This window comes from Sipha flava, unplaced genomic scaffold, assembly GCF_003268045.1.
Source record: "Sipha flava isolate LNK unplaced genomic scaffold, YSA_version1 128_pilon_pilon, whole genome shotgun sequence".
Classification (NCBI taxonomy): Eukaryota; Metazoa; Arthropoda; class Insecta; order Hemiptera; family Aphididae; genus Sipha; species Sipha flava.
Genome location: NW_020271754.1, coordinates 121,702 through 142,424, shown reverse-complemented (window position 1 = coordinate 142,424; position 20,723 = coordinate 121,702). Strand labels below are relative to the sequence as shown.

At 34.6% G+C, this 20,723-nt stretch overlaps 3 protein-coding genes and 1 long non-coding RNA gene across 5 annotated transcripts in view; 3 read left to right on the top strand and 1 right to left on the bottom strand.

Moving 5' to 3' along the window:
- The window catches only part of LOC112694359 (pyrroline-5-carboxylate reductase 1, mitochondrial), a 6,133-nt gene extending 2,912 nt beyond the window's left edge, over nucleotides 1–3,221 (top strand). Inside the window, exons 4-6 of one of the 2 annotated variants that reach the window (XM_025569801.1) lie at nucleotides 5–313; nucleotides 1,487–1,652; nucleotides 2,494–3,221. In XM_025569801.1, coding sequence (XP_025425586.1) covers nucleotides 5–313; nucleotides 1,487–1,652; nucleotides 2,494–2,606 — 588 coding nt within the window. In that variant the 3' untranslated portion in view covers nucleotides 2,607–3,221. The remainder of the gene's footprint in view (nucleotides 1–4; nucleotides 314–1,486; nucleotides 1,653–2,493) is intronic. The other variant, XM_025569799.1, reaches the window with a different exon arrangement.
- LOC112694360 lies at nucleotides 320–1,050 on the top strand. Its single transcript, XR_003149563.1, has 2 exons — nucleotides 320–808; nucleotides 877–1,050. It is a non-coding gene; the product is annotated as an uncharacterized LOC112694360 (long non-coding RNA).
- A 7,148-nt stretch (nucleotides 3,222–10,369) lies between the features above and the next one.
- On the top strand, nucleotides 10,370–20,369 carry LOC112694378. The gene is made up of 17 exons (XM_025569824.1): nucleotides 10,370–10,561; nucleotides 13,802–13,942; nucleotides 14,664–14,740; nucleotides 14,807–14,897; nucleotides 15,037–15,228; nucleotides 15,329–15,525; nucleotides 15,625–15,798; nucleotides 15,875–16,099; nucleotides 16,168–16,295; nucleotides 16,358–16,471; nucleotides 16,532–16,664; nucleotides 16,752–17,082; nucleotides 17,158–17,327; nucleotides 17,410–17,518; nucleotides 17,722–17,821; nucleotides 18,759–19,378; nucleotides 19,448–20,369. The coding sequence occupies exons 1-17, from the start codon at nucleotides 10,551–10,553 to the stop codon at nucleotides 20,166–20,168; spliced, it is 3,534 nt and encodes a 1,177-aa protein (XP_025425609.1). The 5' UTR covers nucleotides 10,370–10,550; the 3' UTR covers nucleotides 20,169–20,369.
- A 72-nt stretch (nucleotides 20,370–20,441) lies between these two features.
- Nucleotides 20,442–20,723, bottom strand: LOC112694377 (the record flags this gene model as incomplete). The annotated part of the gene is given in 1 exon segment (XM_025569822.1): nucleotides 20,442–20,723. A coding segment is annotated over 1 exon segment (210 nt), but the record flags the coding sequence as incomplete, so codon positions are not given.

Genomic DNA, 20,723 nt, shown 5'->3' with positions numbered 1-20,723 from the left:
GGTGGTCAAACCGGTGCTGGAGTTCGTCCGGCCGAAGATCACGTCCAACCATCTGTTGCTGTCCGTGGCCATGGGCATCACCGTTGACCAGTTGGAAAAGCTTTTGCCGGATGGTTCGAAGGTAGTAAGAGTGATGCCCAATACTCCTGCGTTGGTTCAGTGCGGTGCTTCTGTGTACGTGCCGGGTAACCATACGACAGACGAAGACAATAAGCTGACGCAAAAACTGTTGTCGGCAGTAGGTACAGCGGAACGTGTACCAGAGTATTTGATGGACCCAATCACCGCTCTTAGTGGTTCCGGTCCAGGTTACGTGAGTTAAATTATGTGCAATTTACCTATATGTTAAAATGAATTAATGAACATAATATTAAACAAGTATTACTAATTTATTGTATGGCATCGATGTGTAGTGTTAGACATGTGTAAGCTTGAAAATATCATTTTCGATGGCTGAAAACCTACGGCTGTTTTTGGTATACTTGATCAGTTATCAACATAAGTCATGTATTTTTCTTCTGTTTCTTCTGTTTAAACCGGTAAACTTGTAAAGCCTGAACGTAAGATTTATAGTATTAGTATCTTATTTTTGTATGCACGACTGATTTCATTACATTATTTCTAGTCTTAGACGTCACAACCTACGTGATATTTCTTTCGTTTGACTATCGGTTTGTCATGGATCATTAGAACTGGAATTCAGTGTCTACTGAGTACATTTTGAAATTTCGAATGACCCCACATGATCACCGGGGTCTTTTCCCTTATCCGAGAAAAAGAAATTTGGAAATTTTTTCAACTTCACTTAGTAATACGTCACTTATTTCATTAACAAATTTGGCTATACGATACCATTTCAGATTGATTTTTTTGCAGTTTAAGTGATGATCACATATGAGTGTAGATTGCAATTCGTAGAGTACATAAATAAGGTGAGATTCACGTGGTAAAAGTAAAATAACTGTAAATATGTCGAAGAAAAAAAAATATTTATTACAAACACATTATGCATAAATCTTGTAAAGTGATTTTTTTTGTGAAAAAAAAAAATGCACAATAGCTGTCATAATAATCAGTAACTCAAGTCTTACGTAGGGCATAGCATAATATTATGTATAATATACACACATATATGTATTATGTATTATGTATATTTATGTGTGTACTATAGTTTACTGTTTATATTATGCTTCGAGTATAATATACCATATATATTATATATGGGCGTACAGCTTACACGTACGAAACCAGTCATGTTAAAACTGAACAACAATGGAAAACGTTGACACATTTGATTGTTGTTCGTGACTTTTCGTTGCGATTATTTGATTTGCGTGTAGGTAAAGCGAGATTGATCATTTCGTCGCGCGATAAAGATGGTACGAAAATGTTAATACACGCGCACGGGCAACACGCGGAACTAATACGACCGTAACGGCGAGTAAATTGAAAACGAAGTAAAATCGATTTTCCCGTAATGTTACAGGTGTACGTGATTATTGAAGCAATGGCCGACGGTGCCGTCCGTATGGGCATTCCTAGGGATATGGCGTACCGGTTAGCGTCGCAAACGGTCCTAGGTGCAGGGACTATGGTTAGGGACACGCGAGAACATCCAGGAAAACTGAAGGACGACGTCACATCACCAGCGGGTAAGTTAAACTTTTGATTAACATAACAGCGTATTTCCGGTTTATTAAATCTTCGAAGGGGACAGATTTTAAAATTAAATTGACCAAACAATGATACACGTTGTATATTCATAATTACCTTGCACCAAAAAATGACTATTTTAAACACAAATAGAGATGATACACAGAGTTGCACGTATTTCTTATTTTTTTCAATTGTTTTTAAAAATAATTTTATAGTTTGACATATTACTTTATGTAAATTGTTTTTGAAACGTATTTACAACAACTTTAAATTGTAGTGAAATACTTTCTATTCCGGTAGTTCACTTATTTTTACGTCTTATTTCCACCATAATATTATACAACTTCGAATTATATTTTATTTTTAATTTATGTATTAGCAAAATAAAAATAGTACATTTCGGTAGTTTTTATATTGAAATTTAAACGAATAAGTTTAATTCCATCAGCTTCAATACAATATATATTTGTTATGGTCAAGAGCCATTAGGCTATAAAGATAAAATATGTTTTTACTAACATAATATAGAATATTATATTATAGCTTTCACCCGTAGGGCAGATGAACCATAACAAATCAATGGTTCACGGTCATATTGGTGTTAAAATATTTCTGTAATGTAATATTAGTTTAACGTTTTAGACAAATAGTGTTTCTACTGTACAACACGATTGGTTTCAACTAATTTCGACTTAATAGGTTTCTATTATTGATTGGATTTTACCATTTGCATATCAAACCTATAAGTTATTATTTTCGAAACCATTATATTTTCTATTACTATGTCCATAACTTAATAACGCATTTTTTACAACTACTTCAACTGTATGGCTATAGGTTCCACGGCTGCCGGCCTCTGTGCTTTAGAAAATGGCGGCATAAGACATGCATTAATCGATGCATTGGAAAAGGCCACAGAAAGATGTAGAGAAACTTCAAAAGCACTCTGATCCAATCGATTCTTCGCTACTATTGTAATCTAGTCTTAGCCACAAGCTTTTCTGGTTAAGTAAATTTTATATTTTTAATTTATTATTTAATTTTTTACTATTTTTTTGTTTTTATTATTGTTTAAAATGTAATTTTGTCTCGTGATTTTATTTTTTTTACCAATTATCAAATTATATGATTAGATTTACCACTATTTTTCGTTCTATAAGAGTAAATATACCCATGTTCTATTCATGTGCAAATATAATATCAAGGGAGTGATTATAAAATAGCTGATTTTTTAAATATGAATTTATAAGGGTAAATGCCAGGAAGAAATGTGAATAAATTTAAAATATTGAGTTGCATCAAACTTTTTTTTGTATAAAAAGTCGAATAGTTATATAGGCTAATATATATTATTACGAAATAATGTAGATTAATCGCTTTGGTCTAATGAATATCTCGTATACCTGTATACATAGTGTACTATGACTTTATTGCTAAATCAGTCACTAGTTAACAGTGAACAATTAATAAAGGAAAACTCGATAGTTATATCTTGATTATTATAACAAATATTATCATTGAACCCGACCAAAACTGATTTTGAAATAAACGACATTTGTACAATATATGTTTTGATCCTGTACCTATTGATTACCTTTTAATTTTATTTAATATTAAGCATATTATGTTGATTCTTAAGTATACTAATTAAAAATTATTTATGTCAATATTGAATAATAATAACAAATTTCATATCTACCGTGTTATTTTTGTATTAATATTATTAATCCACAATATTCACCGAACTTATCTAGCCTTTTATCTTTCATGTATGACATATAAATGCAAACAAAAGTATGCATAAAAAGTTGTCAATAGTTTTTTAATTGTAATGGAAGTTACTGTGTTTATATGTATTTAACAAAACATACATTTTTTATGTATGCTTGTGTGGAAACTTCGTTAATTTTGGCGAAATCCGGTGTTGAAATATTATTTTAAAATGTATTATAGTTATAAATTATTACACTTGAAAAACGTTTGACAAACGTAAAACGGGTTAGTGTAAGATTTTATGGTAAATAATGTATGACAATATGTGGTATACTAAAAAAAGATTATGTATTACTACTACGGTACATGTATAGGCACCAACAGTGAATTCAATTTTAATATCGTTAAAATTGAAAATTCTAACGTAGGACTTGAAATGAATCTACATTGGTACATTGTGGTGCCAACACACAAAACTGAAATAAATGATATATATTCCTATAGCAAACAGGTAAGCAATATACCTTTATTTGTCAGTGTACCTGTTTATAGCGGCGATCGTAAACTGCGCCCAAAATACAGGTAAACACAAAATCACACATGTAAACTGCGCTCGAGTTTTTATCAAGTGTGAAAAGGTGACATGTAAACTGCGCCCGGGTAAAATGACTGGTAAAATAATTCGTTACAGCCATATAATATGAATAATTAAAAAATATATATAATTTTAAAAAGCAAAATAAATAAAAATATTACAAATAATAAACATATGGTGGATACATATTCCTCAATTGGAATTTGACCACTATTATGTTTATTAATTAAATTTTCTAAGTTTTCGCGTTTTTTTTTTTTTTTTTTGTTATAGAGTTTTGGAATTTAAACGGTTTATTTATACTATTTAGTTTAATGCATACTTCTAATCGAATTTCTTTTAACTTTTCTATGAACATGAAAATATTTGGATGAGTTGTATAAAAGCTGGAATTAATGTGAGAATGAAAAGACTCGCATGCATTTGTGGTTAAAGTGGCTCTGCTGATGCTTGAGCCCATATTTCAAGTGAATACTGAGCTTCTTCACTTATAACTACGTCTAACAAATAATCCGCAAATCGTGTCACTCTTTCGTCGTCAGGCTTTGATTTCAATAAATAATTGACAAAATACTTCTTGAACTTAGAAATGGTAAACCGTAATATTGAACTAACCATATTCTAATATCACTATTTTTATTTTTATAGCCATTACATAAACCATTTTGTTGGATACTTCTATTCCAAGACTGTGCTAAATGAAAGCGACATACATAGAGACTTTAATAAGTTAATAAGTCCGGCGCAGTTTACACTATACCTTTATAACATAGATAAAAATTCGAGCGCAGTTTACACTATACCTTTATAACAAAGATAAAAATTTGAGCGCAGTTTACACAATACCTTTTTAACATAGATAAAATTTCGGGCGCAGTTTACGTATGCCCGTTTATAGTGATGACTAAGATTTTTTTTTTAAATAACTTCGTTTTAATTACTAAAAATTAAATAATTAAATATACTTAAATATTTGTACAAATTATGCATGTAATACTAACAAAAAAAATACGTTATCTCCGTACACTTTGTGTGCATCATTTGCGTTACACAATAGTCATAAATAATAAATTAATTAGCAATAATCATTAACAATAATTTATTCATTTGACCCATGAGCAATTCAAATATTTCTTTCATAGTGAGAGTATTTTGAAAAATGTTATTATTTTTAAAATGACGATTTCGCCGGGCCGCCAACACACACACACACACTTACACATACATTTATTTCGATAATATCGTTGACGTATCACATGCCTGTACAGTGATTATGTTGTCACGTATACATAAGTATGTAACGCGATAACACTCGCTGTCAGTTGGTTTTGTATTTTACAATTTGGAATAGTATAATAGCAATACTATCTATAGTATCTATAGTGTGTTGGATTGGTTTTATAACCTATTGAGAAATTCTACAGGTACCTGTTGTTGTTATGCAATCGACTCGGATTTACGTAGATATGAAAAAAAAAAAATGTAAAAAAATAAAATGATAAAAAATAACGGATTTTACGGACTATTTGGCATACCGAACCGAAATCAAGTGACACGTTTTACATGTCATCCAATGCGAATGGGACATTGCGAAAGGGGTATAAAACGTTTTTTCTTTCTTGAATTGATTGAGTTATTGAAAAAATTTCTCTTGAACACAAAACTGTGTATACCCGTGGAAAACATTAACATACCCAAGTTTTTTCCTAAAATAAATATTAATTTAAATTTATTCCTTCCGAAAATTAAAAAAAAAAAAAAAAAAAAATTAAATAAAAAACCCATTTGTATTTTTAACGGAGGTGGTTCCATAAATCAATTAAAACAATTATACTATATTGTAATTTTTAATTAGTAACAAGGGGTATTGCAATGAGTGTTATTTAATTATTTTTTTAATTTACTTATACACTATGTCGATTGTCTATTAAAAACAAGTATAATCATTTAATCACATGTTTCTAATAACATTCGATATAAATTAGATTATTAATGTCGTATTGATTAGTTTACGATTTCAGCTCTTTATGGTTCCGCCAATTTTATTATGAAAAATGTTACAATGCAGTACCGCACACACGGAGTGTTGTGCAATATCAAGTATTTAATAATGATAATTACAAGAATTGAAAACATTCGCCGTTTTAAATCACATAATCCTCACCGTAGTGCTCTAAACACCTGCGGTTAACAGTATAAATGGCGGAAATATTACCACAACGAAAACAATGTAATATTATACAACATTTGTAATGGTTTGAGTTTAATAATTCAACATATTATACTATCCGGAATTTCGAGAGTAAGGAAATATGATTTGTTCAGTATTAATACGTGAACACTAGAAAATGTATTGTCCTGGATGCAATGTGTGCAGTTATATGACTAAAAAAAGAAATTCTAAAAACTAGTTGTACAGATAAATCTTTAAAATTTGTTAATCATACCAATCGGTATGATCAGCAGTTCCGGGTCGGAGTACTCGAAATCGAAATTAAGTGAATACTGAGGAGTTTAACTATAACTAGAATCAAATGCCTGAAAGTAAAGACATTTTAACTGGGCATAGATGATAGCATAACGGTTATGTTATCAAATGAATTCTAAATAGAGCAGAAGGTGATTACTCTATGTATGTCATATAAAGTTACTGGATGTTGAAATCTCGATGATCTAAATAAACAATAAGCTATATCTATATCACTATCTTCAGAAACACGAGAATTACACGTTAAGCTTTGTGCTCGTTCGATCACATTATAGTGCTATATTGTTCGAATCAAGCAGCGGTAAAACAAATATTTTTAACAATATACCAATATAATATAATATTCGTACATAACTGGTTTATCGAATTCGTAAGCTTAAGGTCAGAGATAACATTTGTTTTGAGTGACATAAAAAAAAAAAAAATAAAGTTTTCTACAATTACCGCGTGATAGGCTAAATTATTTTATTATTACGAGCGTGTGATGGTATAATTTAAAACACTGTCACGCACGCGGGGTCAGAGTAAACAAACGAATACGATATCCTCTGAACCGCTAGATTAATCTTATCGTCTAATTGAATAAATATATGTTTTTTTCGTGTGATGTAAAATTGACTCGTTGTTGATGGTCGATCGCGATCTGTATATAAATCGACGACGGATAATGTGGGCGAAGAAAAAACGTGAACAGCTACGGGAATGCTTAAACGCTGTAAATGTTGGACGCTTAACGTGAGTGCGTAAATGTTGTCAGGCTCAAGTTGCACGCTTTTACGAGTGTACAAAATATAATGATATTGTTTTCGCGCGAGTGCACGAAAAAAGCGGCACAGGTTTTATCTAAATGATTGCACTCGTCGACAAACGTGTTCTTAACGAAACGCTGTGTACAGAATATACAGCGTCGAGTGCGTGCGTGCATAGCTGAATCAAATCGAAGTGATTAATTAACACATAACTAAAGACTATAAGTAGGTAATATCTATAAAAAAACAGTACAGAAGACAATTTAATTGGATAACAAGTAACCTATATATTGTAGGCAATATGGACCGAGGTCCAATTACAAAATACAATGCAGTATTACAATTATAATATTTACGACTAAATGGCAAGTCGAACAAAAAAAAAAAAAAAAGAAAAATGATAATAACGTATAGGAAATATTAAAATCATTAAGCAACAAGAAAAACAATAAAGATAATAATATAAAAATACAAAACAAAGGAGAAAAATCAATAAACAACAGTATACGGTTTATGAAAAAAAAAATCAAAATCAATATTAACAGAGTTACCAATGTGCAATAGATTATTAATAGTTAAGTATGTAACTTGGAGGAACAATGAGAAATATAAAATAAACAAGAGTTTCTAATGATATAATCATTAACTACTTCAAAGTTAATAAGACTTTAAAATAAAAATCATCTATTTCATTATTTAATAATTTTTTGGTTTGTAATACATGGTTCGTAATATACATGTATATATATACTTTATTATACTATTATACTGTTGTGTGTATAATGCAATGTGAACGTTTTGATTGTGGATGAAAATTGCATTTGAATCTCAATTCGCTAGTCATGTATAGTGCCTAGCTCAATCAATTAACCACGACAGTGTTCAAATACTAAAAAGTCGTTCGTTAACACAATACGTTATATTATATAAAAATCGTATTCAATATTTGACGTTTTGCTATCACATGTAAGAATGGCTTTTTCTGCGGCTTCAAGGCTTCAACTTGATCGATTATTCTGCTTTTATTTACTCCACTATTATCTAAATTTGAACTTCCTATTATTCTAAAAATGAAGCATTACAATAACATCGATTGTATTATGTGTCCACCTCAAACGTCAAAAAAATCATATGAAATATTTTGTTTTCCTTCCACGATATTGAATGTACTTGAAAATTTAAAGTTTATTATAAATAAATGTAAATTCTGTTAAACATTTTTATAATTAATTAATTTTTTTTTTTTTTTTTTTATTGCCATCCCCTTTTAGGTTTTGTTGAAAATGTCACACTTTAAATAAATTAAAAATAAATTGAATAAATATCGTCTTCTGAGGGACATATTGATAATGATTAATAAAGATTGAGATTTAATGTGTTGGAACTTACGCCTCTCTAAGAATTCAGAAAAAGCCCTCTCCGCACGTGATAGGAGCATTGTCATAGATGAGTCATTTGCTTCTATAAAAAGTGGACTTAAATTGATATAGCCAACTGGCCAGTTGATCAATTTTATTTCAAATTTATTTATATTAAATTATTTTACCGTTGGAGGTTTTGTTATCAACAGACTTTTTATGTTTTAGCATGTTTAAATTATATTTAAATGTAAGTTTATTAATTTTATTTGATTCTGCATTTTTTTATATTAATTTACTATAGTTATTATCATTTTGCTAATTCTTGATAGTTTTTTAATACGACTATGAAAAATGTTTGCTATTTTATGATTATAATTTAGACATTATTACATAGTCAATTGATGCTTTAAGCACAGTATATATTAGTAAAATTAACAAATATAATATAACTACAATTAATGATGAATTTAATAAATTTACATTAAATAGTATGCTTCCTGTTCATTTTGATTGCTAATTAAGTCGAAAATTTGAATAAGAAGACTAAAATAGAATTGCAGTTCTGGTATTTTTGCATTTACATCGGCAGATTACATTAAAGGTACAAAGATTTTTTGTATAGTTAAAAAATAAAATGTACACGATGATGATTTGTTTTTTTAATGTATGATTTAAGTGATCCAAATATTCTGTAAAAGAAACGGATTCTAAATTCTAAAAGTGAAAAATAAATTATTTTACCCTCCACAACCAAATCCTGAATTTGAATTAATATCACGTTTTTAATCATTTCGCTCCCCCCCCCACCCATCATATTCAAGGTTTTAAGGTCCTTCCGCCCATTGATCGGAGGAAACACTAGAAACGCTACTCTAGAACGATTTCGTTTATCGACACACACACTCAAACATGTAGCATGTTAACGGTTAACACACAGGAGTTGTTTGAAAGAATAACCTCGACTTGGGTCCTAAATTTCAAAAATAGTATGAATTGAGTCCGAACGTATCTTATCGAGTACATGATTTGGGTCCCAATACATTTTATCGACTACATGAGTTGGGTACAGCCTATTAGCATTACCCAGAAGACACCACGTGGAGGTTGGCTAGTAAGTGTTCCAAACAATTTGGTTATTATGATGTACAAAGGTAACGGTCTGATGTAAACATTATTAAAATATTAAAATTATTATTCGATTAGAATTTTTTTTGTGTGTGAAAAATTATTATTGAGTTGGCTTGGTTTTAGATTAAATTTTAATTTATTTTTACTAATAATAGTTTATTTATAATTATACAGTTTAAATTACGGAAGAAATTTCAGACACACATCTTTCACTGGGAAAACTCGAGTTGGGTAATCGAGATAACAACAAGATAAAGCCAACCGTGGACCCAATCCACGTATTATCAGATGTGACCATGGACCCAATTCGTGTTTTTTTTTTTTTTTTTTTTTTTTTTTCTAATGTCGGGACCCAAGTCAAGAGTTGCCGTTTGAAACGTACATAAAAACGACCGGCAACTGCCCGTATCCCGTTACGAGTGGCCAGCCGTAAGGTCGAAAAACGTCCACGTTACACGGGCTCGCGGTTCTCCCTCTCCGCGGCCCTGACCGTTGTGCCGGAACATAACAACATCGTCGTGCACCACCGCGTGGAGGAGAAGCAGCGCACCTGCCTCCGTACGAATGCAGCGCGCTAGGTACTAACCTAAGCAGCAGTAGTAGTACCGGTAAAAGAAGGTAGAGCGAACAGCGGCCGGGTGGTGGGTAGGGTGGACGCCGAGTCGACCAAACGCGAATACCGTTCTCATCCGCTGACTATCAATCGCGTGCCGACGACCGTCAAACGTGTACGAAAGAAAACCGTCTCTCTCGAGCCGTTCACGTCTCCGCGCGAACACGTCGGTCGAAATCGAAATCGCCCTACCGAGGTGAGCCAGAGGTGCCGAGTGCACGGCGTCGACGTCGTCTTCCGAGTCGGAATGGCCCTGCGGTGAGCATGCTCGTAGATTATCGTCGTTATTATTATTTTGTTTTAATGTTGCGTTGCGTTCTACGGGGCGAGCCCGGGGAATCGAACCTGCGCTGTTCGGCTGGGCCCAAGCGTCGTCGAGCGAAACGTTTTTGAAATCGTTCTGAACGTCGACGAAAAACAAAAAAAATTCCGATCGCCAACGGTCAACCGAAAAAAAAAAAAAAAAAAAAAACGTAAACGCTGACGTGCACTTTTTTTTTTAAGCGAAACGTTATCTTCGAAACTCCGAAATGTTCAGGTTCGCTGCTGCTGCGCGCGCGCCCATCGCAATAAGGGTAGGTAATCATCCCGTCATTATTGACGGTTGCGGTAGCCGAAACGTGCGTTCTATCGTCGTTCGCAACATTAACGGTATTCCGGTTCCTTCGCGATTCGACGGTCATCGGTCGATCTCGATACGGCTGCACTTCGGGAATCCGTCTGCAGCCGTTGCTCGGACCCGACAGTCGTTGGTTCTATACCGTAACGGTTGCGAGGCCCAAAAGTTGTGCTTGCGTGTCCCCGTGCCCCGCCGTAAAGCTATTTTACCAGTCCGTTTGGTGAATTCGAGAGGGTTTTATTTTTTCGTACATCTTATACGGGAACGGTGAATCACGCAGCAGTCCCGATCTGTAAACAGCTCGGACGACGAAGTATCGCGGTTGCGCAGCTGGTTTTTAATTTGCACGTATACCTGCTTACAGTTTGATGGATCCCCTTAGCAGTTGGTCGTACGATGCATGTTGGTTTTTTTTTTTTTTTTTTTTTATTACTATTATCGATATATTTATGCACTCCGAACAGGTCCGGTACGTAAATTAACAAAAATTAGACCTAGATTAATAGAATTGAAATACCATGGAAAAAAACGTACACGTTTAAATATTATAGCAAATTATGCCGCGTACAAGTGTAAAATTATGACAATTATTAATACCAAAAAATAATTATTTCTTCGCGATTGCAGTGTCCGTAACTCGCGAGCAGGTTAGAAACATCAGATCAAAAAGGGTTTACCAGCATTCTATGTATACTTTATTTCTTTTTAAATAGGGAGAGGGTTAATAATTATTGTTAAATCAAGTTAGAATCGACTGACGTAAAAAAAAAATTAAATATTAATCCTTACTTTTATTTTGATATTTTCCATTCCGTACTACATGAGCTTATTCCAATCCGTTAAAATAAAAGTGTATTCTAGTCTGATCCAAAACTCTTATGAAATATTATTTCCTTACCAACATTATAATTAATTTGCTATTATACGTATAGGTAGTTTAATTTTCAGAATTTACAATTTCATAACAATTTTGAAGTTTTTTTTTTTTTTTTTTTTGTTTCAGTATAGTTAGTTTTTCTAGCATTAAACTACACTCGTATATTACATGGAATATTTTATTTAAAATGTTTCTTTCAATAGATAAACTATATACTTATTATTACTATTTACAATAATAATGGGTAGGTACATGTTTATACTATTTTACTTCTTAGATGATCAAATCATTTTTACTCGTGTTAGCATTTAATTTATAGACAGTTAAAAATTAAATAATCTTTAAAATGTTATTGATAACTAATAAATATAATTTAAAAAATAAAAAATGATTTAGACTATTTTCAGTCTAGTTATAGCGTATATTTTGTTTCACTTACGTAGGCGTTAGACCGTGTTATTTAGTATTAAAATAATTTTTTTTAATGACTTACAACATCGAATTCCATGACCGTTTTCAATTTCTGATTGAATTCAATAATTTAATTTAAAAAATAATGTTATCACATTTTTGTTGTTCATTAAAAAGAAATTCTTTTACTCGCAAATATGTAGAACTGTAAAACCAATTATTTTTCCCACGTAAATCTAAAATAAAATGTTTATCATATTATCATCTTACAACCAAAAAAATGTGTTTTTCCAAAAAAACAATTGATTAAACTTATGGTAAAATTAGTGCGTTATGGGTTTTCTAGTCTAAGTCACCTATTATTACTATTTAATACGATTAATACGAATGATGAAATAATATTTTGTGGTGCAGTTCAGATCAATAAATTAAAAATTTTAATAATGTTTGTGAAATTTTAAAACATACAGAAAAATTATATATATATATATATATATATATAAAATAAATCCTGAATCATTGTTTGATGCGAAAATACATTCTCGAAACTTTTGTGAACTAAAAAATTATGTATGATATTATGTAACCGGCTTTTCTTCACGATTTTGTGTTAAACAAATCGAACCAACCTGGTTAAATTTCCAAATAAATATGCTAATATTTCTATCATGATGTATCGAACTTAATTTTAAAACGTATTCTCATTTCATACGACCAAACCAGAATAATTCGTTGCTATTTTGAAATTCAAAACATATAAATACATTTATTGACAAATTGTTTACGTAGGGGTAGTATGTAATAATTATATTATTAGTCATAAAAACAGTAGGTAATTTTTAGATGCAATATAATGATAATCATTAAATATTAAGTTCGGTATTATTTTGAGAGTGTATAAGTAATGAATGAAATTGTAACTATACGTTGCACAATTATCAAACATTCGGTTTTGGGTGTTTGTATGAGAACAATGAATATCAATCATTCATAAACATCCTGCACGGTCGTTAAACGTTTAATATTTATATGAATCGGTCTGTTGTCGCCTACTTATATTTGTGTATGCGTGTGTCTAATAATGTAATTTATATGGACAATTTGGGATTTTAGAAAACTATATAATATACATTAAAAATAACATTGGTGTATGAGAGTGAAACTTGAAAATAAATATAAAAACAAACACAGAAATAAGTGAATGCTACGAATTTCCATTGGTTCCTTTTCCACGTGCGAGAAGAAAAATGTATTATTTTTTTATTTTTCACGGCTCAATGACTGGACAAAACGAATATCTCTTTGTCTCTATCGCACATAAACGCACAAATTATATATCTATATATTATAAATATATTATGAACTTATACGTATTGGTCGGTTCCGCTTATGACGCGCGTATCCAGTCAATCATAATTTTTTGACAAAAGAAAATAAATGCACAACACGTACATTTGTTACGAATTTCTGTTTTATACATATATATATATATATATAACAATATTAGCCGCAAAATATTTTGAAACGTTCATATTATTATGATATAATCATCATTGTCGCCTATTGTTTTTATAATGATTTATTGTTCCAGGGCGTTTATGTTGTTTGGGTTCGTCTGGTGTTTCGGACACGCAGCGCAATACGTGCCAATCGAGGGCGTGGACGGCAACGATTGCGCCGTCGTACTTGAAGGGTCGAAACATTTCATTTACAACAGTGGGAAGGGTTTGCCGTAAGTACCATAATGTAATTTGGACAACGAGTGTTATGATGCTGTTATGTGTATAGTTTTGAAAGCAATCATCAACCGTCGAAATAGAAAAATAAATAATTTTACTTAAAACTATTTAAAATTTGATAAATTATTATGATTAGTTGTATAACTGTTACCTACTTTTAATACTCTTATATTTGATTATTAAAAAAAAAAAAAAAACATGATAGGATAACACTAACTGGATCTGAGTAGTTGTCCTTTGTTGTGTTGTTCACGTTATTTCAATGCGCTTTGTAAGCATTAATAAATCATCGTATTTGAAAAATGAATATAAATTAAGTTCAATAAAAAATAAATGATCATCCATATGTGTGAATATAATATGTTTTTCCACAATTTGACATTTAAAACGTACATAAAAAAAATTACCACATTCTTATTAACATTAATATAAATCCTTAAACTATAAGATCTACTGATTTTATTGAATTAAATATAATAGCATAGCTGATAAATTTGACAACTATTTCTGATTTTTTTTTTTCAGTTTTCTTTCCATCGACGATGTGAAAGCTAAAAATTATTACATCTTAATAACTATTTCCTTTATGTTGTCTATTCATATTTTTATTAGATACTAATGGAAAATTTGAGTGTAGATTTATTACTCGAACCTATGGTTTTTACCTCCGGTACATTATAGTTTATACGACATTATTTTAATATGATTTTACAGTCCCCGCTCAGCGGCTCACATGTGCATCACGTACGACACGGTCAACAGAGCTTTTTTAGACGTTCAAAATCGGCACAGTGAGTATACGTGTAGTATTTAAGATAATTAAGATAATTTTTTTATTTACATTCCGTCATTTTTAGTGTTACAGGAACCGAATGATCAATGGGGACCAATACACTTCGCTAGACTCGGGGAGCTGCTTTTGGATGTCTCTCAAGTACTGGCAAAAATGTAAACCTAGGAATATATCTATTAATATATGCACATTATAATATAAATGAGTTTATATTATTACTATCAATAGGATTAGACTAGTTTTGATGAATGTCGAGTTATAAATGTTTTTGTCTATTTTCCATGGATAATTTAGGTACGACTTGACCACCGAAGACGTGAACAAATTCTTGCCAATGATAGACACGTCCAAGACGCTCATACGGAACGTGTGCCCATCGTGTTTGTCAAGAGTGGCTTGCAAGTCGGGAAAATACCGCAGGGCCGATGGACTGTGCAACAACATGTACAATCCTACTTGGGGCGCCACAATGTCTACGTTCAATCGGTTAGAATTTTTTCTGACAGCACGATTATCGTGTTCTCACCGTTTTTGTTTTCTCCTCGCGCCCGCGTTAACGAAAAAATATTGTCACTTATATTTTTAGATTATTGCCTCCAAGGTTTGCCGACAAGTTTTCCGTTCCCAAGGTTTCGGCTTCCGGTGATCCATTGCCTTTAGCTCGAATCGTGTCCCGAACGATTCACCCAGATGAGGGTCTGCACGAACACGCTGGTACGGTCATGTTAGTGGCCTGGGGACAGTTCATGGATCACGACCTTACGCTAACAGCTACACCATTGGGTAATTACATACTATTGCACCAGTTAAATTTCCGTTCCTACTTCTTTTTCGTCATTCGTCGTGGTGTTTGGTTAACACGACATACTTTACCACCCATAGATCCAGTGAACAGAAACGAACCCGAGGAATGCTGTGGTCGTCCTGATCATTTGAAAAACAAATACTGTTACGAGATAAAAATTCCAGAAGACGATAATTTTTATAAAAACCACAATGTCAGATGCCAAGATTTCGTGAGAGCCTTTCCAGGTGTCAAACCCGACTGTACACTAGGTAGCGCAGATGACGAAAGTTACTAAAGCTAATGATTCTATATTCTTCACTAATACATTGTTTTATTTTCTTCCAGGGACCCGGACTCCGTTCAACTTGTTAACTCCTGTAATCGACGGTAACACCATCTATGGAGTAGATGAAACTTTTTCTAGGTACCTGAGATCTGGATTTACGGGACAATTGAGGATGAACCCAGCATTCGCGAATTTAGGGCTAAAAGAACTTTTACCTATGAAACTGAATATTCCAGACGAAGGATGTATTAGGTCAAACAATTCTCAGTATTGTTTTGAGTCAGGTTAGTCCTGTTTATTAATTTATGTAACGCAATGTTCGTTCTATATTTCACTTATTTGAATTTTGCAGGAGAAATTAGAGTGAACGAACAACTTGTTTTAACTTGCATTCATACGATAATGGCCAGAGAACACAACCGTGTAGCAAAAGAGCTATCACAAATTAATCCACACTGGAACGATGAAATGCTTTATCAAGTAATATAAATAAGTAGAAAATCGTCAAGAATATCTATTAAAACTACTTATTTTCATTTCAGGAATCCAAGAGAGTAGTCGTGGCAGAAATACAACACATAACGTTCAATGAATTTCTGCCAATACTTTTGGGTAAAGAAATTATGGACAAATATGATATAACAAATAAAAAACGGGTGATTATTGATTTTTGTTAAAAATGTAATTATTTATTTTCTAAATACTTCATGTTTTAGGGATATTGGAATGGATACGATTCAAACACGAATCCTAACATACTGGCTTCGTTTTCGGCAGCTGCTTTTCGTTTTGGTCATTCATTATTACCGAACACCATCGAACGTTGGAGCAAAGCACATGGTTTCATCGGTATGAATTGTATTGTTAACAATATGTACTGTTAATAACTTTTACTCCTATGCTCATTGCTTCTGTGTTAATAAACTTGTTACTCAGCATCCAAAAAACTATCGGACTTGATACGTCGACCTTTCGATCTGTACAGAGCGGGAGCGATCGATGAATACCTTATGGGCCTAATGAATCAAGTAGCTCAGGCGATGGATGACTCAATCACAAAAGAAGTTACTAATAATTTAATTAAAAAGCCTGGTAAAGGGTTTGGTTTCGATCTGGTGTCATTCAACATACAAAGGGGTAGAGATTTCGGATTACCTGGTTATATGGAATACAGACGGTACTGCGGACTTCCCGTAGCCAACAGATTCGAAGAAATGGTGGGATTTATGCCAAATTCCACCATTCAACGATACCAGATGGTATATTCGTAAGTCGATATAAAATAACATTTTTTTAGTTATTTTTAATAAAGATTTTAATTCAACGCGTGCGTATGTATTAGGTCACCGTTTGACATCGATTTGTGGTCCGGTGGCGTTTCCGAGAAACCAGCAACCGGAAGCGTGGTTGGGCCGACTTTTAGCTGCATTATAGCTTCGCAATTTAGTTTATTGAAAAGAGGTGATCGGTTTTGGTACGAGCTGCCAGACCAACCATCATCTTTCACACCAGGTATAAATTGTATACATGCATTAAACACATGAAGCGGAATACGTGTTGTTCATAGTTTTGATTGTAACGTTGTTTGTTAAAGATCAATTACAAGAGATTAGAAACGTCAGGTTGGCTCGTTTGGTTTGCGACAACACTGATATCATAGACACAGTTCAAATGTATCCAATGGTGTTATCAGATCATGAACTGTACGTAGCTATCAACACTTGTACAGTAGATATAATTTAAGGTTCTTTGAATATGCTGTTGCTGTATTTCGTGATGGAGTTTTTTATATTTATTAAGATTTATGGTCCATTATTTCTGTATTATTAAATGAAATTATTGTTAATAAATTCTACTGTCGTCACACTCGTGTACATTTTAAACTCGATTTATAATCATGTTCTAGGAATCCTAGAGTTCCGTGCAGAAGCGGTGTAATACCTAGGATGGATTTGACTAAATGGGCTGACACTTCGTTGGATACAGCTGAACCTAACACTAGACTTGTAAGTATACTGATGTGTTTACACATATTCCGATGCCATCGGATTGTATTTATAAAATAAATGTTTGGGAACTTATTGTCGCAAGTACCAAGAAATATATAATGAACGTATATTAGCATAGGCGTGCGCAGACCTCTTTTTCAAGGTATGCAAAAGGCTGCCACTGCATACCCTCCCCCCCCCCCCAAACTGAAAGTTAATTTAAGCGTTCAAAATTCTGGTCTTAATAACTATTTAATTTAAAATTTTAATTTTTTCTCCCGAAAAAAGTGACTGAATAGCCATTTCTTAATCATTATAACTGTCTTTATAATTAAAATTCAAAACAAATTACGAAAAAAAAATTAAATACATAACACTTGAAATGGTTTGAGTAATACGTTTAAATAGGGTAAACAAATAAAAACGTAATTATATACTTAAATGAAAAACAAAATAAATATAATAAATAATCAAAATTAATCATAAAACGATTCTGCGTATAGTTGAGTTATTAAATCACCAATAATGTTTTCGGGATTTTAGTTTATAGCCATTTCTTGTTCTGTGGTTGATAGCTATTTAATCTCGCTTGAATTATTGTACTTCTTGATTTCATTAACACATTAAATCGTTATTATAGCATATGATGGTTTGTGTTTCAAAAATAAATTAAACCGTCTGGGACTGAATATAAAAATATAATAAACATCATAATGTAATACAAATTCACATAATATACATAAAACCAAATGGTTTTATTTTATTTATTTTTTGTAATTTTAGAAAGAAGGCTCTATGTTTAGGGTATGCAGCTGCATACCCTGCATACCCCCTGCGCACGCCTATGTATATTAGGGAAACACAGTAATATTATGACATTACACTAGATATGTGATTCACCGAAACGTACCTAGGGACGATAATAGTAATGCGGATCTAAATTTGTGCGTTGCAGTCGAACGTCGAGAACAATCTTAAGTCCGGTATGACGGAAGCGAAGATATTGTTCTGCGAGAACTGTAACGCGACGGTAACGGACACGGGTATTGGATCGGTAGACCCCGGAACACGGGTGATCACCATAATCGAAGCGACGGACGAGTTGGACGGCAACGCGGTGATGAGTTCGAACGCCATATCCGGCGATAGGAGACTTAAAAGAGGGGTGGAAGCCGTTTCGTTGGCCGGCAACGACACAGCGTCAGAGGACGGTCCGGCGCTCGCGGACGAGATGATCGACGTGAACCTGGACGTGCCCAGGGCGACGCCGGTCAAACGTTTCGCCGACCGCATCCAACCGGACATGACGCAGGCGATCATGGAACAACGGTTGGACTACGACGTGAACGAAGAGTTCCGGGCGGCCAGCGGGCACGGTTACGACACGCCGCGGATCGGGCCGGCGAACAGGTTCCGCGGTCGCGGTCACGCTTACAGGCCGGGCCCGCTGGGCGAGTCGTCCGAATCGGCGGAGGAGCACCTGGAGGACGCGGACGGCGACGACTCGGACGACGGCGATCACAACTCGCACTACGAGTACGTGCCCATGGAGTTCGACGACGAAGGGAACCACAGGTAATCGATCGTTTTCCGGAACGGCACGTCGTCGGAACTAATTTATACGGTGTCCGCGTGTTCCCGCAGGCCTCTGACGTTGCCGAACTTCTTGGACTCGAAGAAACCCGCCAAGTCCAGCAGGTACGGCGCGCCGTACAAGAAGCCGTACGCGCGCCCGTCCAACTACCGTTCCGGCGGTTTCGGCAACGGTCCGCCGCCGCCGTCGTCGTCGTCGTCGTCGTCGTTACCCGTGCACGGCCACGACTTCGTGCCCTTGCGGGGCACCGGCGCCGGAGGATACTCGTACGGCACCGGTTTGCCCGGCAAGAACTTCGACGACTACCACGACGGGCCGTCGTCGTACCACCATTCGTCGTCGTCGGACGGGCCCAAGTCGTTCGTGTCGATGAGCAGCAACCTGAACGAGGACGATCTCGACGGGGTGATCAACATCGATCACGGGCGCGCCTACGACCCGTCGTCCGACGATCGCCGTTACCGTCCGTCGTCGCCGTACGGCGCCCAATCGTCCAGCCATTACCGGTCGGGCGATCCGCTGCACCCGTTGCGCAACTACCACGCGTCCGATCACCAGAACGAGCACATGTACGACCGGCTCAGGCAAGAGTACCAGAGGAAGAGCAGCGTGAACCCGGTGGCGTCGCTGTCACCGTATTTCCAACATTACAACGATTACAACGAACCGTCGTCGACGTCGGTCCAGTCAAGACGGTACGACGTGGACGCCGACGGCGGTGACGACGGTAAAAAGGCTTACTGGTCCATGTCGTACACGCAAGGCACATAGCCGACCACCACCACCACCACCACCACCACCACCACTGACCACCGCAACCGCAACCGCCACCGCCACTACAACTACCACCCGTACACCGTCACTACCACAGCGATTACTGCACTACCTGACAATAAATGATAAGACTTTAAGTTAATTTTTTTTATCCGTAACGGAAAGTTACCTGATTTATTTTATTACGTTATTACGTATTTTTTTTTTTTTTTTTTTTTTTAATGTTTACAATGTATTTTTTTTTATTTTATTTTTTATAATCGTGTACATATTATACATACATATACTACGGTATTATACTCTGTTCGTCTGTTCGTTTACGGTGCCGCGCGATCTCGAACACTATTCCAGCTTGTTCAGGAACGGTGACACCGAGTCGATGTTCTCGCAGTCCGGGATCATCTTGCCCTTGAACTTTACGCATGCGTCCGCGCACAACGGTCCCTCGAAGTAGGCGCCCAACATCTTCTTGCACTGCGCGCAGTTCCTGATGCACATGCCCACGTCGGCCATGTCGGCCGCCGCCGATCCGACGACCATCAGCACCAGCGC

What these genes read in the sequence shown, in the direction of transcription:
- LOC112694378 (XM_025569824.1), top strand. An exon ending in AACAGTGGGAAGGGTTTGCC is followed by an intron (nt 13,943 to 14,663) that starts GTAAGTACCATA and finishes ATGATTTTACAG; the next exon opens with TCCCCGCTCAGCGGCTCACA. An exon ending in ACAATGTCTACGTTCAATCG is followed by an intron (nt 15,229 to 15,328) that starts GTTAGAATTTTT and finishes TTATATTTTTAG; the next exon opens with ATTATTGCCTCCAAGGTTTG.